This window comes from Cherax quadricarinatus, chromosome 35 (genome assembly GCF_038502225.1).
Source record: "Cherax quadricarinatus isolate ZL_2023a chromosome 35, ASM3850222v1, whole genome shotgun sequence".
NCBI lineage: Eukaryota > Metazoa > Arthropoda > Malacostraca > Decapoda > Parastacidae > Cherax > Cherax quadricarinatus.
In genome coordinates, this window is record NC_091326.1 from 33,633,081 (window position 1) to 33,653,080 (window position 20,000).

General features: G+C 39.0%; 1 protein-coding gene across 4 annotated transcripts in view; it reads right to left on the bottom strand.

Moving 5' to 3' along the window:
* Positions 1-20,000, bottom strand: part of LOC128695217 (cell division cycle 7-related protein kinase-like) — a 299,888-nt gene that overhangs the window by 219,274 nt on the left and 60,614 nt on the right. For 2 of the 4 annotated variants that reach the window (XM_070091498.1, XM_053785734.2), the window contains exons 3-4: positions 15,714-15,800; positions 15,382-15,610 (exon numbers count right to left, since the gene is read on the bottom strand). In XM_070091498.1, the coding sequence (XP_069947599.1) occupies positions 15,382-15,610; positions 15,714-15,800 (316 nt within the window). The remainder of the gene's footprint in view (positions 1-15,381; positions 15,611-15,713; positions 15,801-20,000) is intronic. The other 2 variants (XM_070091499.1, XM_070091500.1) reach the window with 1 other exon arrangement.

Consider the following 20,000-nt stretch of genomic DNA (forward strand, 5'->3'; position numbering starts at 1 on the left):
GATTGGATATCAGATTGGAGGGAGAGAGTATGGAGGAGGTGAATGTACTCAGATATTTGGGAGTGGACGTGTCAGCGGATGGGTCTATGAAAGATGAGGCGAATCATAGAATTGATGAGGGGAAAAGGGTGAGCGGTGCACTTAGGAATCTGTGGAGACAAAGAACTTTGTCCTTGGAAGCAAAGAGGGGAATGCATGAGAGCATAGCTTTACCAATGCTCCTGTATGGGTGTGAAGCATGGGTGATGAATGTTGCAGCGAGGAGAAGGCTGGAGGCAGTGGAGATGTCATGTCTGGGGGCAATGTGTGGTGTGAATATAATGCAGAGAATTCGTAGTTTGGAAGTCAGGAGGAGGTGTGGGATTGCCAAAACTGTTGTCCAGAAGGCTGAGGAAGGGTTGTTGAGGTGGTTCGGACATGTAGAGAGAACAGAGCGAAGAAGAATGACTTCAAGAGTGTATCAGTCTGTAGTGGAAGGAAGGCGGAGTAGGGGTCGGCCTAGGAAAACTTGGAGGGAGGGGGTAAAGGAGGTTTTGTGTGCGAGGGGCTTGGACTTCCAGCGGGCATGCGTGAGAGTGTTTGATAGGAGTGAATGGAGACAAATGGTTTTTAATACTTGACGTGCTGTTGGAGTGTGAGCAAAGCAACATATATGAAGGGATTCAGGGAAACCGGCAGTCCAGACTTGAGTCCTGGAGATGGGAAATACAGTGCCTGCACTCTGAAGGAGGGGTGTTAATGTTGCAGTTTAAAAACTGTAGTGTAAAGCACCCTTCTGGCAAGACAGTGATGGAGTGAATGATGGTGAAAGTTTTTCTTTTTTGGGCCACCCTGCTTTGGTGGGAATCAGCCAGTGTGCTAATAAAAAAAAATAAATAATTACTACCAGTGCAATATTGCCTTTATAAGCTTTAATATTACTACCAGTGCAATATTGAATCCAAATAGTTGTTAACCCTTAAACTGTCCAAACGTAGATCTACGTTCCTGTGCGTAGCGCTCCGACCTTGATTTTTCCCATTTGAAAGCATGTAAAAAAAAAAAAGTAGATCAATGTTCGTAGCCTGCCGCACGCCAACGTATATCTATGTTTGGACTGTTTAAGGGTTAATAAAAATATAATACAGTGGTCCCTCACTTTTGTAGTTCTCGGCAATCGTAAATTTCGCCAATCATAGGGGTATTTTTGTATAAACATGGACTCACTTTTCGTAGGTTGACTCGCGAATAGTAGTTCGTCTGGGACGCGTATGCACGGTGTGAGCTGGGGCGGCCTCCCTACCCAGCCAGTCTGGCATTGTTTACCAGTGAGTGAAGGTCCCCTCAAGTGCTCCTACGAAATATTTCATAATATTCCACTCATTTTAGTGCTTGCAAGTATTAAATAAGCTGCCAGGGCTCCAAAGAAAGCTTCTAGTGCCAAGCCTGTGGTAAAGAAGGTGAGAAATATGTACAGTGAAAAAGTCTTGGGCCATTTTAGGGAAGTGTTAAAGAGACGCCAGAAACAGAGCTCTCTCCACAGTTACTTTGCGAGACAGGACTAGAGTGACTCTCAAGGTGGTCCTAGTGGCATTAAGAAACAGAGAAGAGAAGCAACCCCAGAGAAGCAATTGGCACCTGAGGTGTTGCTAGAAGGGGATTCCCCTTCCAAACTGTAAACAATCCAATCTCTCTCCTCCTCCAGTCTCCTATACACTAAGAAGAATCTCCAATAAAGGTAAGTGTTACGCTGTTAATGTTTCATTCATCATTTCCCATTGTATTGTTAATGTACTACATGTATATTTCATGTAAAAAATTTTTTTGTTTTAATACTTCTGGGTGTCAGGAATGGATTAACTGTATTTACATTATATCTTATAGGGAAAATTGATTCGCAAATCGTAAATTTCGTTTATAGTAACGGCTCCAGGAACGGATTAATTACGAAAAACGAGGGACCACTGTACAGTGGACCCCCGGTTAACGATATTTTTCATTCCAGAAGTATGTTCAGGTGCCAGTACTGACCGAATTTGCTCCCATAAGGAATATTGTGAAGAAGATTAGTCCATTTCAGACCCCCAAACATACAAGTACAAACGCACTTATAGAAATACACTTACATAATTGGTCGCATTGGGAGGTGATCGTTAAGCGGGGGTCCACTGTACTTGTAACAGACATTATTTCTTTTTTATATCTTGGTTGCCAATATGACGTTTTTCAGAGCATAGTTCTAGCTGCCCAGACAACTTTTGTTCCGAGTAGGGAAATTAGATCTAACAAAAATGATCCCAAATGGATGAACAATAGATTAAAACATCTCATTGGTCAAAAGAGAGGCATATACAGGCGTATCAAAAGAGGGGATGGGCAGTTAAGAAATCAATATATTCAATTAAAGAGAGAAATAAAAAAAGGAATAAGAAAAGCAAAAAGGGATTATGAGGTTAAGGTCACAAGGGATTCAAAGACTAACCCAAAAGGGTTCTTTCTGGTATACAGAAGTAAGATTAGGGACAAGATTGGCCCACTTAAGAGTAATTCTGATCAGATCACTGACAGTGATAAAGATATGTGTGAAATTCTAAATACCTGCTTCCTCTCAGTTTTCACCAAGGAAAATACTAGCGATATTCCTGAGAAACTAAAGCCTAACAAATCCCCAGGTCCTGATGAACTGTTTGCAAGGGTGTTAAAGGAATGTAAAGAGGAACTTAGCATAGCTTTGGCTAATCTTTTTAACATATCACTACAAACTGGCATAGTGCCTGATAAGTGGAAAATGGCAAATGTAATATCTATTTACAAGGCAGGTGACAGGTCCTTGGCTTCGAACTATAGACGAATAAGCCTTACCAGCATAGTAGGAAAATTTATGGAATCAATAATTGCCGAAGCAATTCATAGCCATCTTGACAGGCACAGATTGATTAATGATTCTCAACACGGTTTTACAAAGGGGCGTTCCTGTCTTAGGAATTTACTAACTTTTTTCAGTAAGGTGTTTGAGGAGGTAGATCATTGTAATGAATATGATATTGTGTATATAGACTTCAGTAAGGCTTTCGATAGAGTTCCACACCAGAGGCTATTGAGGAAACTTAGGGCACACGGAATAGTAGGTGAAATTTTTTCCTGGGTAGAGGCATGGCTGACAAATAGACAGCAGACAGTTTGCATAAATGGGGAGAAATCAGAATGGGGAACACGTCACAAGCGGTGTTCCTCAGGGGTCAGTGTTGGGCCCGTTGTTGTTCACAATTTACATAAACGACATAGATGAGGGAATAAATAGCGACATAAGCAAATTTGCTGATGACACCAAAATAGGCCGTCCAATTCATTCTAATGAGGACATTAGAGCACTCCAGGATGATTTGAATAGACTGACGCAATGGTCGGAGAAGTGGCAGATGCAGTTTAATATTGACAAATGCAAAGTTCTAAATGTTGGACAGTTAAATAACCATGCCACATATAAACTAAATAATGTAGATCTTAATACTACCGATTGCAAAAAGGATTTAGGAGTTCTGGTTAGCAGTAATCTAAAACCAAGACAACAGTGCATTAGTGTTCGCAATAAAGCTAACAGAATTCTTGGCTTCATATCTAGACGTATAAATAATAGAAGTCCTCAGGTTGTTCTTCAACTCTATATATCCTTGGTTAGGCCTCATTTAGACTATGCTGCTCAGTTCTGGGCACCGTATTACAGAATGTATATAAATGCTCTGGAAAACGTACAAAGGAGGATTACAAAGATGATCCCATGTATCAGAAATCTTCCCTATGAGGATAGACTGAGGCCCTGAATCTGCACTCTCTCAAAAGGCGTAGAATTAGGGGGGATATGATCAAGGTGTATAAATGGAAAACAGGAATAAATAAAGAGGGATGTAAGTAGTGTGCTGAAAATTTCCAGCCAAGACAGGACTCGCAGCAATGGTTTTAAGTTGGAAAAATTCAGATTCAGGAAGGATATAGGAAAGCACTGGTTTGGTAATAGAGTTGTGGATGAGTGGAACAAACTCCCGAGTACAGTTATTGAGGCTAAAACGTTGTGTAGTTTTAAAAATAGGTTAGATAAATACATGAGTGGGTGTGGGTGGGTGTGAGTTGGACCTGACTAGCTTGTGCTGCTGGGTCTGGTACAGTGCTCCATCCTTGAGTGGGGATGACCAGACTGGGTGGGTCATTGGTCTAATCCGGGGGGATGGGGGACATGGACCTGCTTCGCATGGGTCAGTAGGCCTGTTGCAGTGTTCCTTTTTTCTTATGTTCACCACCATATTTACTCTCAGCCCATTATACTTTAGTACAACTCATCACTATATTCTTTTTATTTCCATTTTTATTTTTAACTTACCATTACGTACTATTATAAAGTATTATTATAGAACTGATAACCAGTGCAATATTGTAAAAATTGTGCCATAATAAGAGTTAGCATAATCCCCATATTTCATAATTACTTGTTTTAATCTACTATTATAATCTATTATTTTTGTTTTCTCTTATTTCATTATAATTACCATTACCAGCAGACTTTTAATATAATTATCACTTCCAGTACTAAGCCATTTTATTGTGTTCAGTAAACTTCTATACTAAATTTACAACTTTTCTTAGACTCTAGCTATAATTGTTCAATATTAAATCATCAAATCGGTACTATATTAAGAGTAAACTATATCTCTGTATTTTTTAAAAAACGACTTGTAACAATCCGTTAGCTAGTAAGATTAATTAGTTTAGTATCATAATTATTAAATTTAACACTGTTCAAAATTCTAGTTCTAGAGTCACTCACATTCTTATGATTACAAGCATAGATCCTGATTTAAACCTTTCATTAAATGACTTACATTAATTAAACAGCAATTATAATTATTTTACAGCAGATCAAGCAAAGACATTACTCAGAGCCAACAATAACCTAACTATCTTTAATTACAATGTCAGATCTTTCAGCAAACATTACGATGACCTCACAGCATTACTCAATTCCCTTCATACCAGTATGTCAATCATCACACTCACAGAAACCTGGCTACATCCTGGAACTACAGATGTCTATGCCATTCCTGGATATACAGCCATTCACAACTGTAGGATAGAACAGCAAGGGGGTGGAACAGCTATATACTACTCAGATCATCTTGAACATATAAGTAATTCTTGCACGAGGGATGAACATGGAGAATATATTACAGCTTATTACAACCCAGGAGTCCAAATGGCCTGTTATCCTGGGTGTAAAGGGAGCAAAATAAACACAGCAGAAAACTTTTGACTTATACTATCCTTCACCAATTTAGAATAGAAGTATGTACACTATATACACTATGTACAGCAATAGGTATTAGTGCACTCCACGGTAAGCAAGGCAGAATAGAAGCCACTAGAGAGCAGACCGTGCTTCAACCAGCTCTAGAATGGGAATGACAAGGGCAGACAGGAAAGTGGTACCCACATAACCACTGTGATTGCCAAAACCATCTTCTCATTGGCTGGAACCTGGGTACTGGTTGAACGACGGGGCCCCATCGTCAACCCTCAGTTCCCTGGTTCGCTGGCTGAGGGTAAATGAGGGTGTGTACATGCGCCGAATAAAGGTTACGTACTCTTTGCATGCCACATAGCTAAATTTAAATCAAAAGACCTACAAAAACCTCTCACAGTGATAAACATCTACAGAGTACCACAGTCAAACATTCACCATTTTAGTGAGAAGTTAAGGAACATGATTACTGATGCACATATGAACAGGAGATTTCAACATAAATGTACTAAATAACCAGGACCCACAAGTAACCAAATTCACAAACACTATGAGCAACTGCTTGTTGCTACCAACAATAACAAAACCTACAAGAATCCCCAAGTCTAGTATCTCCTTATTAGACCACATCTGGACTAACACAATATCCCCTTTAAAATCAGGCATAATCACACACAACACCACAGACCACTACCCTACCTTTCTCATAACCAATCTAGGTAAACTGCCCCAAGACACTACAGTTACCTTCAGACTACATAATGAGACAGCTGTTAATAACTTTATAACAGCTATGAATAACATTGACTGGCATAATGAGCTTGAAACATATACAGATACGAATGAATGTATTAATAATTTTCTAAAAAAAACACTACCTATATAACAAGCATTGTCCTAAAAAAACTAAACAGATCACAACTAAGAGACTGAACAGTCCCTGGCTAACACCCAGCATCCTTAAATACATTAGCACAAAGCACCTATATGAAAAACAGTATAGAATGGGTCAAATAACTAAAGACCTTTCTAAACGTTACTCATCAGTCCTTGCCAGCCTGATAAGGTCAAAAAAATTGTATTATGAAAACAGATTACATAGCATAAAAGGTGATATGAAAGAGACCTGGAAAACCCTATCCTAAACTCTAGGAACTAAAAAGATATCCAAAAACAAAACAATCAAATTAACAAAATCAGACAAATCCCTACTCCCACCAAGTGAAACAGCAGACTCAATGTTTTCTTCTCCACCATAGGAAAGAATCTAGCAAGCAAAATCCCAAGCTCAAACACCTGTCCATCAGACTACCTCATGGGTACCTACAAACACACACTATTCATAGCCCCAACCAACCCAACAAAAGTCTCGCTCATCATCAACACCCTTAAAAACAAGGCAGGGGACATAGATAACTTACCACCTTTTATGTACAATAAGGCCCGCTTTACGGCGTTTCGCCTTACGGCGTTCCGCTAATATGGCAATGTCAAATTATGACCAAAATTTGCTATACGGCAAGTGGTCTTTTAAATACGGAACCCCCCACCTGGTTTGTTTACATTTTTCGTGACCACATCTATTATGTCAGGAAACTTTCTAAAATTTAAAGTGTTTTAAAGTTACTGCATATTTTATACGTACTCTGATAATTATACTTATGTGTACCTGTACTTAAATATACTTACACACTGTGCTGGTGTGCAGGTACACATTAAAATCGCTAAGTCTCTCTCTACTCATGACGCCAATACTACGTAATAATAATCACTCTTGGGCACACTAAATGTCTTATTTTACATCAATATGGGCATTTTCATTAATCCATCTATGATATTTTCCTCAAAATTATATATGAAACCCATTACATAGCATATAAACATGATACATACAATCAGAATAAAAATTGATGTAAATATGAGATTTGTTTACAAAGCAGCTGTGTAGGTAGTGTCGGAAGAATTACGTTTTCTCTAGTCAAACACTGGGGGGTAACTGTAGAAAAATATTCTTTTCGTATGCCATTACTCTATGTATAGCAATTCACGACCCTTGTGGGTTTAGTGCTTTTTATAATAAATAATAATAATTATTATTATTATTATTATTATTATTATTATTATTATTATTATTATTATTATTAATAATATTATTATTAACAATAATATTATTAATAATAATAATAATAATATTATTATTATTATTATCTTCATTCACTCTAAAAATGGCGTGCTGCTGTTTGTTTATTCTGAACTGACTTGTACAACTTGTACACAATGTAAGAGTATTTGTATTGTGAGGTAATTATTATTATAATAAAAAAATATTGAGGTAAATGTTTTACAAACTCTTACAAATGGACGTGAATGAACTAAAAGTAGACACATATTAATACGCATTTTGCCTGACCAAGTGATCGTCCACTACCTGTTCAGTTTGTGTTCTTACATTGTCTCAACTCTGTATCTCGTTCTCTCTCTCGTTTACTCTTTCGTTAACTAGTTGGCTCTCATTGACGATGGCGTCTAAGGTTAGCTGTAATAAAAAGAGAAGTCGTAAGCCTCTTGCTTTAAGTGCCAAGTTAGAGGATGATGGTGTGCCATTTTGATTTTATTCAATAAACACCCTGCCACTCACCTCTCACACATTAATATTAATATTTTAAGGTAAGTAATAAGTGTACTCTGTGTGTATCTTACCTTTTATTGTGTTTTTAATGCCTATTTCTATTGCTAACTTAATATAAGTTAGTGTAAACTTGTTGTCTGGCATTTATTGCATATTTTATATGCTCTGATAATAATACTTGTGGAGCTGGGTGGAGGGACAACATTACGTTTTCTCTGTTCAGCCATCAGAGAAAACGTGTATGAATCTGCGTTTGGCCCAGCCACTCCCCCACTCTGCTTTTGTTTACAATTTTCGGCATGAATTATTCATTACTTCTACCTTCATTTATGATGGCATCTAAAGGTAGTTGTTAGAAATGATTAGATTCAGTGAACAAGGCATGTCGATGTTAATAATATGGCTCTGGGCCACAGTGTAGGTAGCCGGTAGGTGTAGCCCAGGCGGGCTACACCTACCGGCTACCTACACTAACTTCCTACAAATAAATACTACTCACCTCTCTTCCTATATTAAGACTACACATATTTTAAGGTAAATAATGAGTGTACTGTATGTGCATTTTACCTCTCTGGGATGTTTTAAATATCGTATATTAAGTATGAGACGGGGAGCCAGTGCTACCTACACCTGGGCTACCTGCACCTGACTTCCTACAAATAAGTACTACTCACCTCTCTCCCTACATTAAGATTACAAATACTTTAAGATAAGTAATGAATTTACTGTGACTGTATTTTACTTTGTGTGTTTTTAATGCCTAGTTCTATTACTAACCTAATATAATTTAGTGTAAACTTGTTGTCTGGCATTTATATGCATTTATAAATGGAAAAAATGGAGTCCTGCCTTCCGGCGATGTCTGCTTTCCGGCAACAGCCTGGAACCTAACCCGCCGTATAAGCGGGGCCCTACTGTACAAACAAAAACATCTCAAGTACTGTCACCAATTATTGCAACATTCTTTAACAAATCCATCAAATCCTCCACCTCAAATTCAAGACACACATACAACAAATTTCTAAGAAAATCTCTAAGACAGTGGGCATACTATCAAAGATATGGTACTATGTTCCACAATCAGCTCTCCTTGCACCGTATCATTCACTCACCTACCCTTATCTCACATATGGAATTTGTGCATGAGGATCAACAACATTAAATCACCTAAGACCATAGTAACCCAGCAAAGGCTCCAGTCAGAATGATAAATTGCCACTCCCGACAGCATACTCCACCAATATTCAAGTCAAAAACTGCTCACCATTAAGAACATCCATGCTTATTCATGTGCCTACTACATACATAGAACACTACACTCAAACATAAACCCTCTACTCAAACTTCTCCTCACCAACCTTAACATGACACATGACTACAACACAAGACAGATCTTTTTTTGATGTACCCAGTGTCCATCTCTGTGTAAAAACTATGCACATAAAGAGCCCCAAAAATTTGGAATTCATTACCAGTAAATACTAAAGTAACCAGCTCTGAACACCAGATTAAGATTTCTCAAAAGCCACCTACTCACCCTAAACTAAATACTCAATACTAAACATTTAACTTTACCTAAAAATTATCTAAATCTTAAAACTTCAAATCCAGATGCCCAATGTTTATACATTATTAATCCTACTTTGTAGCATAACTACCTACCCAAAACAATACTGTCTTACACTCAATTATAGCATTCTCATACTGTGAACTACTTTCAACAACTCACAATGTTATATTCCCATAATTCAATTTCAATATTCAATATTGAAACTATTGTAATTAGAGTAAAACTACTGTCTGCTATAAACAAAGAAGATGTAGAACTTAAACAAACTATGATCAATTTCTTTAATATTAAGTAGAATGTAAGCCATTAAATTGAGTCTGCCCATAATGCCTAGGCATGATAGTGGCTCTCTTTGCACTGTACCCCATTACTGTAATTTCATAATCTCAATGTAACTCTGCAAAGAAATAAACTTTGCTTGTTTGTCTGAATTTAATGTCAGGTCTAGCTTTTGTGCGAGTGGTAGGGAGTGGCCAATGAGGGTGTTACAGTTCAGTGACCTGTTGTGACTGAAGTCCCACTTACCTCACCCAAATTACTTGCAGGTATTAATTCAGGTAATACCCTGTAAATCTTGTGCAGGTAATTTACTCACATAATAGTAATCATAATAGTAATCGCTCTTATATGGGTGTGAAGCATGGGTGATGAATGTTGCAGCGAGGAGAAGGCTGGAGGCAGTGGAGATGTCATGTCTGAGGGCAATGTGTGGAGTGAATATAATGCAGAGAATTCGTAGTTTGGAAGTTAGGAGGAGGTGCGGGATTACCAAAACTGTTGTCCAGAGGGCTGAGGAAGGGTTGTTGAGGTGGTTCGGACATGTAGAGAGAATGGAGCGAAACAGAATGACTTCAAGAGTGTATCAGTCTGTAATGGAAGGAAGGCGAGGTAGGGGTCAGCCTAGGAAAGGTTGGAGAGAGGGGGTAAAGGAGGTTTTGTGTGCGAGGGGCTTGGACTTCCAGCAGGCATGAGTGAGCGTGTTTGATAGGAGTGAATGGAGACAAATGGTTTTTAATACTTGACGTGCTGTTGGAGTGTGAGCAAAGTAACATTTATGAAGGGGTTCAGGGAAACCGGCAGGCCGGACTTGAGTCCTGGAGATGGGAAGTACAGTGCCTGCACTCTGAAGGAGGGGTGTTAATGTTGCAGTTTAAAAACTGTAGTGTAAAGCACCCTTCTGGCAAGACAGTGATGGAGTGAATGATGGTGAAAGTTTTTCATTTTCGGGCCACCCTGCCTTGGTGGGAATCGGCCAGTGTGATAATAAAATAAATAAAATAATAGTAATCATAATAATAATAATAATAATAATAATAATAATAATAATAATAATAATAATAATAATAATTAATAATAATAATAATAATAATAATAATAATTTACAATATACACCTACCATCCGACTTACGACCACTCGACTTACGACCGTGTTTTTTATGCCAAATTTCTGGGAAATAAACAACTATGTGTGTTGTACACAGTGTTTATCCTAAAATACTCCATTCTACAGAATGTACAGCAATGCATGCAACCATATAACCTGTCTTTGTAATACTCATTTGTGCTTTATTGTTATTTACCTGGACCTGGAGAGAGTACCGGGGGTCAACGCCCCTGCGGCCCGGTCTGTGACCAGGCCTCCTGGTGGATCAGAGCCTGATCAACCAGGCTGTTACTGCTGGCTGCACGCAAACCAACGTACGAGCCACAGCCCGGCAGGTCAGGAACCGACTTTAGGTGTTTGTCTAGTGCCAGCTTGAAGACTGCCAGGGGTCTGTTGGTAATCCCCCTTATGTATGCTGGGAGGCAGTTGAACAGTCTCGGGCCCCTGACACTTATTGTATGGTCTCTTAACATGCTAGTGACACCCCTGCTTTTCATTGGGGGGATGTTGCATCGTCTGCCAAGTCTTTTGCTTTCGTAGTGAGTGATTTTCGTGTGCAAGTTCGGTACTAGTCCCTTTAGGATTTTCCAGGTGTATATAATCATGTATCTCTCCCACCTGCGTTCCAGGGAATACAGGTTTAGGAACCTCAAGCGCTCCCAGTAACTGAGGTGTTTTATCTCCGTTATGCGCGCCGTGAAGGTTCTCTGTACATTTTCTAGGTCAGCAATTTCACCTGCCTTGAAAGGTGCTGTTAGTGTGCAGCAATATTCCAGCCTAGATAGAACAAGTGACCTGAAGAGTGTCATCATGGGCTTGGCCTCCCTAGTTTTGAAGGTTCTCATTATCCATCCTGTCATTTGTTTACAATAATGTTTTATCACTGATTACATCATTGCTTAGTTAATCTTAAGTTAATTTTAAGCCAGCCCGTAATGCTATGCATACAAGTGGCTTTGGCATGCTGCTCTTACCTGTATTTTTTTGTACCTCTGTATGTATGTTCAAATTATTTATTTTTTTATTATCACACTGGCCGATTCCCACCAAGGCAGGGTGGCCCGAAAAAGAAAAACTTTCACCATCATTCACTCCATCACTGTCTTGCCAGAAGGGTGCTTTACACTACAGTTTTTAAACTGCAACATTAGCACCCCTCCTTCAGAGTGCAGGCACTGTACTTCCCATCTCCAGGACTCAAGTCCGGCCTGCCGGTTTCCCTGAATCCCTTCATAAATGTTACTTTGCTCACACTCCAACAGCACGTCAAGTATTAAAAACCATTTGTCTCCATTCACTCCTATCAAACACGCTCACGCATGCCTGCTGGAAGTCCAAGCCCCTCGCACACAAAACCTCCTTTACCCCCTCCCTCCAACCCTTCCTAGGCCGACCCCTACCCCGCCTTCCTTCCACTACAGACTGATACACTCTTGAAGTCATTCTGTTTCGCTCCATTCTCTCTACATGTCCGAACCACCTCAACAACCCTTCCTCAGCCCTCTGGACAACAGTTTTGGTAATCCCGCACCGCCTCCTAACTTCCAAACTACGAATTCTCTGCATTATATTCACACCACACATTGCCCTCAGACATGACATCTCCACTGCCTCCAGCCTTCTCCTCGCTGCAACATTCATCACCCATGCTTCACACCCATATAAGAGCGTTGGTAAAACTATACTCTCATACATTCCCCTCTTTGCCTCCAAGGACAAAGTTCTTTGTCTCCACAGACTCCTAAGTGCACCACTCACTCTTTTTCCCTCATTAATTCTATGATTCACCTCATCTTTCATAGACCCATCCGCTGACACGTCCACTCCCAAATATCTGAATACGTTCACCTCCTCCATACTCTCTCCCTCCAATCTGATATTCAATCTTTCATCACCTAATCTTTTTGTTATCCTCATAACCTTACTCTTTCCTGTATTCACCTTTAATTTTCTTCTTTTGCACACCCTACCAAATTCATCCACCAATCTCTGCAGCTTCTCTTCAGAATCTCCCAAGAGCACAGTGTCATCAGCAAAGAGCAGCTGTGACAACTCCCACTTTGTGTGTGATTCTTTATCTTTTAACTCCACGCCTCTTGCCAAGACCCTCGCATTTACTTCTCTTACAACCCCATCTATAAATATATTAAACAACCACGGTGACATCACACATCCTTGTCTAAGGCCTACTTTTACTGGGAAAAAATTTCCCTCTTTCCTACATACTCTAACTTGAGCCTCACTATCCTCGTAAAAACTCTTCACTGCTTTCAGTAACCTACCTCCTACACCATACACTTGCAACATCTGCCACATTGCCCCCCTATCCACCCTGTCATATGCCTTTTCCAAATCCATAAATGCCACAAAGACCTCTTTAGCCTTATCTAAATACTGTTCACTTATATGTTTCACTGTAAACACCTGGTCCACACACCCCCTACCTTTCCTAAAGCCTCCTTGTTCATCTGCTATCCTATTCTCCGTCTTACTCTTAATTCTTTCAATTATAACTCTACCATACACTTTACCAGGTACACTCAACAGACTTATCCCCCTATAATTTTTGCACTCTCTTTTATCCCCTTTGCCTTTATACAAAGGAACTATGCATGCTCTCTGCCAATCCCTAGGTACCTTACCCTCTTCCATACATTTATTAAATAATTGCACCAACCACTCCAAAACTATATCCCCACCTGCTTTTAACATTTCTATCTTTATCCCATCAATCCCGGCTGCCTTACCCCCTTTCATTTTACCTACTGCCTCACGAACTTCCCCCACACTCACAACTGGCTCTTCCTCACTCCTACAAGATGTTATTCCTCCTTGCCCTATACACGAAATCACAGCTTCCCTATCTTCATCAACATTTAACAATTCCTCAAAATATTCCCTCCATCTTCCCAATACCTCTAACTCTCCATTTAATAACTCTCCTCTCCAATTTTTAACTGACAAATCCATTTGTTCTCTAGGCTTTCAAATTATTAAATAAAAATAAAAAAAATAAAATAAACCTTACAGTATAAAATACAGTACTAACAACATAAAAAGTAAAGTAAAACATGAAATACCAAAATAAAACAATAAAATAAAGTCATTACAAAAATGTTTTGTTGATATTAAGTAGTAAAGTTCGACTTACGACCATTTCGACTTACGACCGGTTTCTCGGAACCAAACTCGGTTGTAAGTCGGATGGTAGGTGTACATCCCTAAGTTCATTACCGCTTTGACTGTCAAGACCCAAGATCCTGAAGTCTCTCTCTGTGTCGCAAAATATTAAAAAAAAAAAATTATTCTTTCTTGTGAAATGATAGAGAATCTTTTCCCGATGGTAACGACACCAAAAGTACGAAATTTGATGGAAAACTTACGGAATTACGCTCTCATGAAATTAGCGATCTTGGCGATATATACCATAAGCAATTTCGCCCAATCTGAGCCCTATTTTTGGCAAATTCCATTGTTCCAGTCGACCAAACTCATAGCTATTTCTTCAGAATTCCATTTGTCCTATCGACTGAGTACAAGAAACCGCCCATTTACCGATTTCAACTACCCAATAAAGTGCTCAGAAATTGGCAATTTGGCCAATTTCATGCAAATTAAAAAACATGCCAATTTCAAAACAGGGTCCACAATAAACAATGCAGACATTCCTGGCACTAGAATAACATTTTCACTGTTCATTAGTCATGTCTCCAGGCCCCTATTATATTATTCTTGCTTTCTATTTTGAATTTTTATTCACACAAAAAATAGAAGATTTACTGTTATGCAGACTGCTGCATTACTGTAATAACTTTTTAAATAATGTCAACTCATTCGTGATTGTGTATTAGACTGGCCAGTTGGACACATTTTGGACAGTGATGTCGTTTGTTTACTCTTGAACATCAGCAAAAATTGAACATTTCTGCTACCTTCAGCTCAATTTCAAAGTCCTTATCATGAAACCAATCAAAATAATCTCTATTTCTGTAATATGGCTTCCATTCTATCAAAAGAGACCAAGAAAATGAGAATACAACCATAAATACTATATGAAAATACACCTCAAAGTCGGCGTTTTAATCTGAAAACACGATCAGGGTTTTTTCTCTCTCATGCACTGTGTTGCAGGATTTTTTTTTTATAGTGCACACACTGACTACACAGGCCCATTCTCTCACATGTGGGCCTATCAGCTTTCTCCTGCTTGATTTGAAGCCAGTAGAATTTTGGCGTATTAATATGTCAAAAACAGTGGCTCGTAAGACATATATATATACGACATCAACAGTCAAAGGGTTAAATACAGAGTTAATATATTCAATGTAAAGCACTGAAGCCATAAGGGTCATACAGCACCTAAGAAATGAGTGGTAATCAGGTTTCACATATTTAATCCAAGGGGAGGGTAGCTCCAGTTCCTTGGCTCAAGAACCCTTCAACATCAAGGCCATCCCTCTTCAAGTGATCAAACACTATGTGGCACTTGTCACTTGTTCACCGACTACGAAATACAAGAGACAACTTACCCAATACTTTTCAGACACTTGAGTTCCATGTAGACACGTGAGGGATGAGAGGTGGGGATGATGTGCTTTATGGCAAAATGTCGACGCCCATTGATAGTGGTGGTGTGCTTGGTACGTGCCAGGTACACTGAGCTGAAGGTGCCATGGCCAATACAATGGCTGATGTTGAAGAGGGATTCCAGCTGTGGCACACAATCTTGCAGCAGTGCTATCTTGTCACTTTCACTGTCTGTTAGAAAATGTTAAGTGTTAACATTAAGTGTAAAACAACAACAGCTAAATTCTCACATAATATTTGACAAAATCATAATGACTAAACTAAATACACCTACCATCCGACTTACTTCCTGCTCGACATACGTCCACTCGACTTACGACCATGCATCTGGCAGCTGGGCTGGGCCGGCTGATGCACACTGCTGTACAATATTTGACAATACTCAGGGTGGCAATGCGTCATGCAGGCAGCATCAGTTTGAGTAACCCTGTCCTATCAGCAGCATCATACTGTATTAACTGTACTAACTGGACAGTAAATTTCACCATGGCCCCTAAGATGAAGTCTGAATCTTGCACTGGAGATTGTGGCAAGAAAGGCTCTTACTCTCGAACTCTCTATTTGTTTTCACTGTTGCACATAAACCTGTCTGTATCTGTCTGCCTGTATATCTGTGTCTGTCTGTATCTCTGTGCATCTGTTTATCTGTCTGTCTACCAGTTGTCTGTCTTTCTGTCTACCTGTGTGTCTGCCTTTCTGTCTACCTGTGTGTCTTTCTGTCTACCTGTGTGTGTCTGTCTTTCTCTCTACCTGTTTGTCTTTCTGTCTACCTGTGTCTGCCTTAATGTTTACCTGTGTGTCTATCTTTATGTCTAGCTGTGTGTCTGTCTTTCTGTCTTCCTGTGTGTCTATCTGACTACCTGTGTGTCTGTCTTTCTGTCTACCTGTGTGTCTGTCTTTCTGTCTACCTGTGTGTCTGTCTTTCTGTCTAGCTGTGTGTGTGTCTTTCTGTCTACCTGTGTCTGTCTTTATGTCTGTCTGTCTCAGAGCCACTCATTAAGAGTGTAATTCGTCTTGAAGATGCTATATTAATAATGATAATAACACAATAATAATCACTGAAGTGCATTAAATGTTTATAAAACGTGAATATAGACATTTTGCTTAATCCATCTATGATTTTTTTCAAAATTATATAATAAACATGCTACATAACATATAAACATATAAATTAACAAATATGAGATGTTTTTCTGGTCGGCTTGACAGAGTGAACAAAAACCATTCATGTCCGGGCGGGTAACAACAACAACAACAACAACAACAACGTTTGTTTACATAACTCGTGAACCTTCTACACTCTCATTCTCTCTCTCATTTATTCATTTAATCTTGTTTACTCACCTCTCACTCTACATTAAGACTACAGATATTTTAAGGTAAGTAATGAGTGGACACGATTATTATATTATAGCTTAATAATAATATTATTAATATTAGTACATACGTATTATTGTAATAATAATATTTATTATTAATATTATTATTAATTTAGGGCACTGGAGCACAGATCCACTGTATAGCACTTTGTCTGGATTTTTTGGGTTATCCTAGGTAATTTATACTATGTATGATAACTTCACTTAAGTGTACCTGTGTGAGAGAGAGAGAGAGAGATGGATAGATAGATACAGAGAGAGAGACAGCCACATTCGGTCAGCCAGTCAGCCAACCACCCACCCACCCACCCGTCCAGCCAGCCAGCCACCCACCCACCCGGCCACCCACCCGGCCAACCACAGACCCGGCCACCCGGCCAGCCAGCCGGATACATATTACACATGTTCCAGAGTTGTTTCTCTTTACTTAGGGTGTAGGTTATACTTCATTCTGGCAGGATGACACTACCAGTGGTATTCTCCCATTCCACTGTGTCAACAATACATAAAGATAACAGTAACATATGATACTGTATGCGATGTAAAATTTACAATACAGTTCACTACCATGTATACATTATATACAGTACATAAATAATTAAAATATAACAATAGAAGTAAATTATGGGAAAAAGAATGAAATAATGATTGTACATTACATTACAGTACTATGTAGGTAGTTTAGGTAGGAAATGTTTGACATTATGTCCTACCCAGTATGTCGGCAATTTTCAAAGGTTCACCTTATGTCCATTTTGACTTACGACAGGTTGGTCGGAACCAAGCTTGGTCATAAGTCGGATGGTAGGTGTACTTAGTAATTACCAGAATATTCTTCTTAAAATTTACACAAAACAGAGTAGCAATTAAACAACAAGAACAAAGTATACTTTTTAAAAATAAATTGTATTAATACAGTTCTATTAATTCATTAGTGTATGCTTCAGAAGCTATAACTCTGTATATTTATTGAATTTTATGAGTGAAATACACTGCCATGATGAGATATTGAAGCAAATAACTGACTAGGTATAAGTGGGAGTTGGACAGATAAATAGGTTAGTTAGTGAATCAATCAATCAATCCATCAAGTGTATTCTTTATAAGGATTACAATGCGGGGTTTACAGATTTTGGTTATTGTGTGGTTTACATGTAATAAAATACTAATTACAGAGGGGGCCACAATGACACCTAGCATGGCTAGGCATTTCGGGCAGACTTAGATTAATTCTTAACTCTAAATTATTACAAATTATGGAGTAAGTTGGTATTATGGCTAAGTGACTAAATACTAGTTCATGAGTTTAGCAATGCGAATGCTTTTGTTTTGGCACAATACATAGTTTCTATAGTGGAGTATCACAGGCAAACTTATGACTAGTTAGGATTCATTATTTTAAGATTAAGATTCGTATTTCTGTGTTTATAGTCAAATGGGTGAGTGAGTGAAAGTGTGAACCACCAGGTGGTTTTTATGTAGTTAGTTGACGGGTTGTATCAGGGAGATAAGACGTTTTCTAACGGTAGTTTTGAAGGTGATGAATGTGTCTGCAGTTCTAGAGTTTTCAGGTAGGGTGTTCCAGATTTTTGGGCCTTTGATATACGTACATTGAATTTTTGTAAAGGTTTAGTCGGACACGGGGAATGCCACAGAGATGTTTGTGTCTGGTGTTATGCCTGTGGGTCCTGTCACAACTATCAAGAAAGCATTTTAGGTCAAGGTTAATATTGGAATTTAAGGTCCTGTAGATGCAGATTGCACAGTAGTAAGTGTGGATGTTCTGAACAGGGAGTAAGTTTAGATCTATGAAGAGTGGGGGGGGGGGAGTTGCCAGGGATGGGATTTAGTGATTTTTCTTACTGCGGCTTTTTGTTGGGTTATTAGTCTTTAGGTGTGTTGCTGCAGTTGATCCCCAAGCACAAATAGCATAGGTGAGGTATGGATAAATGAGTGAATGGTATAGTGTGAGAAGGGCATTTTGCAGCACGTAGTATCATATCCTGGAGAGGATCCCAACCGTTTTGGATACTTTTTTTGTTATGTGTTGGATATGGGTGCTGAAATTCAGGTTGTCGTCAAGGTATAGGCCTAGGAATTTGCCCTCATTATGTCTGGCAATTAGAGTGTTGTCGATCTTAATGTTAAGTTGCGCAATGCCTTCTCTGCTACCAAACATAATATAGTAGGTTTTGTCAGTGTTAAGTGTAAGTTTATTAGCTGTCATCCAAGTCGATATTTTGAGTAGCTCTTCGTTAACAATGGTTTTGAGGGTGGCAAGATTAGGGTGAGAGATGACATAATAACTTGGGTAGCTATAATGATGGGTTGAACCAATACATGATGGGTTACAACAAATAATTGGCTAGATAAAACAATAGGTTGGACAGCTGTGTGGGAATAACTGGTCTTGAGCTGGAGCAGCCTAACATGGACTACTGAGGCAGTGTTAATTTTCTTCATTTTTATATTCACATGAAACTTGTTTTGAAGGCTGAAAAACAAGTTTATGTATTATGAATTCTAGGGAGGCCTCCCTGGAAGTACCACAGTCAACCCTCAGGGAAATGGACTAATATGGGGAATAGGGGGTTGTCCGTTAAAACCAACTGTCAGCTAATTAGCAATTATAACATTCATTTTTTATTATTGTAACAAAGACTGGATTCAGTGGACTCGGTCCATCAACTCTGGAAACCACCAGACATTTTCACTAATGTGTCTGGAAGGAACAGATTTGGTCCACTGGTCCTGGAGACTACCAGACACCACCACTAACATAGTTTGGAAGAACAGAGTTGGTCCACTGGTCCTGGAGACTACCAACCACCTTCACTAACAATTTGGAAGCAGTGTACTTGATCCATGGGATCTAAAGACTACACACCTACTAATGGACAAGACCAAAAGCAGTGAATTTAGCCCACTGGTTCTGGAAACACTACTGGACACTAAGAATAAGTAGTAAAACATTACAGTACTGAACTGTAGACAAAAATGAACTAGCTGAAAGTTCTATAGCACTGTAGAGATTTTTGTGACCATTAGTGGTAACTCGGAACAACTTTCATTCCAAGTCAGAGGAGCTGTAAAGCTCTGCTAGTGACAGTATGGACAGCTGAGGAGATATAGACTGTCAGTGTCGTATAAATACATTTTATAAGCCAGTGTTCTTGATGTAT